The 6,144-nt window shown below is 40.8% G+C and overlaps 1 protein-coding gene across 1 annotated transcript; it reads right to left on the bottom strand.

Moving 5' to 3' along the window:
* Positions 1–469: 469 nt before the first annotated feature.
* On the bottom strand, positions 470–1,637 carry LOC122902495 (ferritin heavy chain-like). Its single transcript, XM_044242105.1, has 2 exons — positions 1,445–1,637; positions 470–984 (listed from the first exon to the last, which is right to left on the bottom strand). Exons 1-2 carry the CDS (start codon positions 1,635–1,637, stop codon positions 485–487), a joined length of 693 nt encoding a protein of 230 aa, XP_044098040.1. The 3' UTR covers positions 470–484.
* Positions 1,638–6,144: the final 4,507 nt, after the last annotated feature.

Genomic DNA, 6,144 nt, shown 5'->3' with positions numbered 1-6,144 from the left:
TTAGGGTATCCTGTTTAAAACATAGTATGAGCTAAAACTCCATTTACTAGAGTACACTGGAGTATGTTAGCATGACTATTCAAATTTGAATTTCAGATAAATACCAATTAAGTTCTTAGTATAATTACATCCCAACAAGCATTTAGTATGAATAATATTTTTAGCGTAAGTATGGTCCAACTATTTCATTTGCCACATTTATATATACTAACAAAATTACTCGTCATTTACCTGAAACTTAAATCCGACTGGGCCTCTGGTAGCTCTAGTTGCTAAATCCGGCTACACTATTTCTATGCCTTGTGCCAAGACCATAACAAGTGCTTGGGCACTACTTCCACTACTCACCACCTGTGTGGTATTTTAGGAGCCCAAATTTCTAAGAAGAAAATAGAGAACATTTTTTTTTTTGGGGGGGTACCAAATTACTTTATTTGAAGGAATGGTACAAATGAAAGAAGTTAAGTAGGTGTTTTGGTACAACTTATAGAAAAGGTAAGGTAATCCCAACATGCATGCATGGCCTCAGGGACCAGGTGGCTCTGGGTAGACAGCCTAAGGCGTAGCTCTCACTATCACTGTTTCCCAAGGTGTGCTTGTCAAAGAGATACTCTGCCATGCCAGATTCGGGGGCCCCCATCTTGCACAGGTTGGTTACGTGGTCACCCAATTCTTTGATGGATTTCACCTGCTCATTCAGGTAATGAGTCTCAATGAAGTCACACAAATGGAGGTCATTTTTATCAGTGGCCAGTTTGTGCAGTTCCAGTAGTGACTGATTCACACTCTTTTCCAAGTGTAATGCACACTCCATTGCATTCAGCCCATTCTCCCAATCATCACAGTCTGGTTTCTTGATATCCTGAAGGAAGATTCGGCCACCTCGTTGGTTCTTCAGCTTCATCAATTTCTCAGCATGTTCCCTCTCCTCATGAGATTGGTGGAGAAAATATTTGGCGAAGTTCTTCAAAGCCACATCATCAGGTCAAACCCACCTGCACGGATTCATTTACATATTGTCTTTCCCTGTAAGCACAGGTAGGAGTGGTTTTAGCCTCCAAAGCCTGAACTACTGACTACCTGGCTCTTTCCACAAAAGATTACAAGTCCATTTTCAAGCACTGTTCACCGAATCTGTGAAAGTCATCAGGTGTGGGTGTGGCAGGGCCACAGCTTTGATGCAGCAAAGAGCCCCCCACCTGTCAGCAGCCATCAGTGGAGCCAGCTGAAACATTTCTGCCAAAATGCCAGTAGGTCATGCCGGCATACAACCTTAGAGGTCATGATTGCATGTATCCCGGTAGCTGCCGAGCGAAAATGAGAGCGACCGGAGACCCCAGCCCCTTGGGTTGTGGATAGAAAAACCTGTTCGTTTTGACCCGCGTGGAAGGCTGTGTTCTCGTTAGTGAAAAAAAAGTTTCCCTAACCTTCAATGATAGCTTACATAATCCAACTATATGTCTGGCAGGAAAACACATGTCCCGAGCCGTGTATTTCAAAGACAAATGCTCTTGATTGAGCTTTATCTGTCTGCGCCTTAAAGCATTCGTTTGCTTGCAAACTGTATAAACGCCGCCAAGACCTGCCCATGTTCCAAGTCGAGGCAGCCGTGGGCTCGTTTCCTGGTCCGTCTGCATTGATGTATGTGATTTGCCTTTCCCCCACATTCATACGACTCTGGCTGCTGTATATGGTGTGGTTCTAAAAGCCCCTTGCTCTTTTTAATTTTTTTAAGGAAACCTTGAGCTGGCTATGTTTTTCAATCACGATTATCCCTAATAATTATTTTGAAGACTGAAGCTCCTAACATAGTCCACTTTGTATAGATTTCACCAGGAATGGTCTAAATCAGGGATCCACAATGAAGGTCCACAGACCAATTGTGGCCTGCCACCGATTTTGGAAAATGAAGTTTTACTGGAACCCACCTGCACAGATTCATTTACATATTGTCTTTCCCTGTAAGCACAGGTAGGAGTGGTTTTAGCCTCCAAAGCCTGAACTACTGACTACCTGGCTCTTTCCACAAAAGATAAGCCAACCTCTCGTCTAAATGTACAATTACAAATAGTCACAAGGACTGATCATTCTCCAGGGGCTGATTCGGATATGGTCGGGAGTATCGCAGCCTGGACAATTCTGGCTTAGTATAGCAGAGAGAGACAAAGTCTGAAAAAATGAAGTGCATTAAAGAGCCTGGCAAAGGAGGAAGAGGAAGTCTGATGAAAGGGGTTCTCTCCCTGCTCAGGCTAATGCAAAAGGCATTCTCAGCAGATCCTAAACTTCAGGCCTTTGCTTCTGGTAGATATAAGAGCTAGGCAATCGTTATCCGGTTGGTACAAGAATTCAGGTTAGTGATTCAGTTAGATTTTTTTTCTCCTTTTATCTTTTTTTAAAAACTAAAAATCCATTAAAGTTCCAACCTCCAACAAATCCACCCTCCGCCCCAGAAAACTGGAGGCTAAATCAAGCCTAGAAACAATCCCACCAGTCCCAATGCTGAGTAGTTTGACCTCATATGGGGAATACAGAAGATGCACATTTTCCATGCAGGGCTGTATTACATGAAATGGTATTCAGGCTTCAATCTCGGCAATACCTCCAGGACGCTATACAAAATGTAGTCTTTGAAGCTTAGAAAAAACCACCTAAAGACAATCTACTGGGCTGTTCTTCATTTCCAGCAGGAAATCTTGCAAACATCAGCTATAGACATGCCTTATTTCAGAAAATGTGTGTGTAACATTGCCTATTAATTAAATCCCACTCACAGTGCCTTGGAGATGTTTTCCTTCAAAAACCTGGTCTGGTAGCCTTTCTAAATTATAGACCCCAAATCCCTCCACTGCAGCTGTAGAAGGAAGAGCAGCAAAGGTACCAAATGCTGCTCTGTTTAGGCGAAGCCCAGAGACATCAACCTGACTTAAACTGAACAGAAACACACACTGTCCACACACTGCAGATGGCTTCACATTCAGAACCTGATTTTCGGTGAAATTTATGATGATTTGGGGGTGGTTTGGGGAAGACTAATGGAGATTATAGTGATGGACCCTGGGCTTCTCCACCCTAAATCATCCATTCATTCTAAGCTCATGGAGGAAGGAGGGGGTGTGTGGTTGCTGGGAGGTAAGTGTTTCTTTGGAGAGGTCAGAAATGTCATTCAGACTCTCACCAGAGCAAGAGGCTTTAGTAGGCTAAAAATCAGTGAAATAATTTACCTTATTGTTGAACAACATTCTTTTATCTACTTACATGTATTTTTTAAGTAAGCGCCACACGTAGCATTGGAGCCCCGTGCCAGGCTTGAACTTAAAAGCCTGAGATCAAGACCTGCACTGAGATCAAGAGTCAGACGCTCAACTGACTGACCACGAGGTGCCCCATGAGCAACATTCTTAACTGTTAATTTCTTCCTGCTCTTTCTACCCTTGGTCAGGCATAATAAATAATAAAATGGTTCTGTATGATAAAATATACGCATTCAAACTTCCTCTTTGAAGTGTAGTGAAACTTGAGGGACCAACGCAAGTCTTCGGTAGGCTCTGTGGTCTGACCTCTGGGGGAATTAGCCAGAAAACTCTAGAGAAGTACCTGTGAGGCATCAGATTGGGGGTCGGATTCTCAGAATCACTGGGAAAACTGCCTTCATAGCCGGGGAGACCAGGAAGCCATAAGAAATAAAAAAGGAAACCACTCTTTGTGAGATCTCTCTGAAGCAATAATTTCACTTGCATCCTGACTGTGGACCCATCTGAGAAGTGGTCAGGAAAAATAGGAGTCTTACTTTTTTCAAACATTTCACTTCACAGCACTGTGAAGCCCATATGATGGAACCTCTAAGTATTACAGTTACTAATAATAACCACTAATATTTAGGCTAAGCAACATGGTAAGGATTTTCAACATTTACCAGACTCCTAATAGCGATTCTATTTATAACTGTCAGGTAATTAGAAGCTGCTTTAAAGAATTCAACCACATTGGTAAAAGTTCTGATGTGCTTATTAAAATTCCATAAGCCAATCACAAATCCATCTGCACATAGTAGACAAAAAAGTAAGGACAAGTAGGCATAAATCACCTTGAAAAAGAAAATCAGGAAGAGGCACATAGGTATTTCTCTGATTATTATTCAGGAGCTTAGGAAATTTTTTTTTTCTCAAGTTAATATAGCAGCTGTGTTTTTGCAAATGAAGAAGTCAGAAAATTTGAAATTGATGAGCAAATTTAAGAATTTCTGTCTCTACGATTATTATATGATCGCCTTGATATGAGGAATTTGAGAAGCAGAGTGGGGGGGTTGGGAGGTAGGGAAGGAAAAAATGAAACAAGATGGGATGGGGAAGGAGACAAAGCATAAGAGACTTTTAATCTCACAAAACAAACTGAGGGTTGTTGGGGGTGGGGGGTTATGGAGAGGGTAGTTGGGTTATGGACACTGGGGAGGGTATGTGAAAGGGTGAGTGCTGTGAAGTGTGTAAGCTTGACAATTTACAGACCTGTACCCCTGGGGCAAATAATACATTATATGTTAATAAAAATAAATTTAAAAGTTTCTAAAAAGAATTTCTCTCTCTAATACTAAGTTCCACTTATTGTCTGTTTTACTGTGCACCAGGTGTTTTACATGAAGAGTTTCTAATCCCTCCCAACCCTGCAGGCTCTACAGTATTTGACAGACAAGGAAACAGAATACTTGCCCAAAGTAGCATTACTACCAAATGACACAGTTGGCCTTTGAACTTGGGACTGATGACCCTAAGGTTGGGCTCATTCATTGATGTGACTCTACTTCCCCAGCCCTGTGAATGCTTTAGAGCATGCAGAAGTTTCCAGTATGAACACTGGAACAAAGAGACACACTCATTAATCAGCATGAATTAGGCCTAACCCAGCCTACTTTCACTTACGTGCAAACTTCCTCAGCCTAAAATATCAAAAGTATTCATCTTTCAGGAAGACAACTGAACTAAAATAGCTGCACGGTGATCAAAAGGAATGTGTTTTTTAAAGTGAGAACATGAGAGCCAACAGAAAAAAAAAAAATGTTATGGCTTTGATTTCATTTTTCCTCAAGAAAGGAAAGCAATCCCATGCTTATTCACCTCCCAAACCAAGTCTGGGAGGCTTATGGTGATTAGCAATCGAATTCTCCCATTCTGATTCAATTCACACATCTGCAAAGTGTAAGCAGATCCCAGAGCTGAACACTCAGCACAACTCTAAAATCAATTATGTTTTCCACCCATCACAGCAGGCGTATCCTGGGAGCCACTTATCAATAGCACCCCCCCCAAAATAAATAAATAAATAAAAATACTTATCAACTTCAGACCAACAAGATAACAAACTCTTGTGAAAATTTAGTTTTTTTAAAACTGCTGAGAAAAGTCTGGTGCAAAAACAAAAGGAATGCCTGTGAGGAAGTAAATTTGATTGGTTTATCACAGAATAAAAATGTGAATTCATGAATACTAGCCCGCTTATAGCCAGCTTGTAAAAATTTTTCATTGTAAACGTGGAGCTAATTAATATCTGACAGCAAGCCTGAAAACGAGTAATTAAGTATAAGTTGTAGGTGATCCCAGACCCATCTACATTTCGTTGTGTCTCTGCTAGAAGAATTTAAATTTCACACTCTCGTGAAAATTTGAGACTCAAATTATGTAAAGAATAACAAAGATTCACAGTAATTTTAGATCTGTAGCCTGTCTCTAGGCCCCTCGTTCTCAAAGAAGTCTACTCTGGACCAGGAACAAAGCAAATTCGCAGTCTCACCACAGACGTGCTACATCAGAAACCCTAGGTGCGCAGCCCAGCTATCAAAGTTTTAACAAATATTTAGGAAATTTTTTAATTTGAGGATCACTATTTTAGGGCCTATGAACTTGGTGAATTGGTTAGATTACGTGCTTTTAGAACTAACTAGAGAAGAAGTAAACTATAGTGATTCTCAACTTACAGAAACTAAGTTTCCCTGCAAACTACTTTGTTGTCGCTTTTCCATAAAAATGGACTAAATTTCTCAGTCAAATCCACTAAGCCAATTTAACTTCTAAAATTAGAGCTATCATACTGAACACTCAATTTAATAGGTATTTGTAATGGAATGTCCTTCCAGAAGTAACAATGCAGAGCAGA

Source organism: Neovison vison, chromosome 1 (genome assembly GCF_020171115.1).
Source record: "Neovison vison isolate M4711 chromosome 1, ASM_NN_V1, whole genome shotgun sequence".
NCBI classification, from domain to species: Eukaryota; Metazoa; Chordata; class Mammalia; order Carnivora; family Mustelidae; genus Neogale; species Neogale vison.
This window is presented reverse-complemented; position numbering and strand designations above follow the sequence as displayed.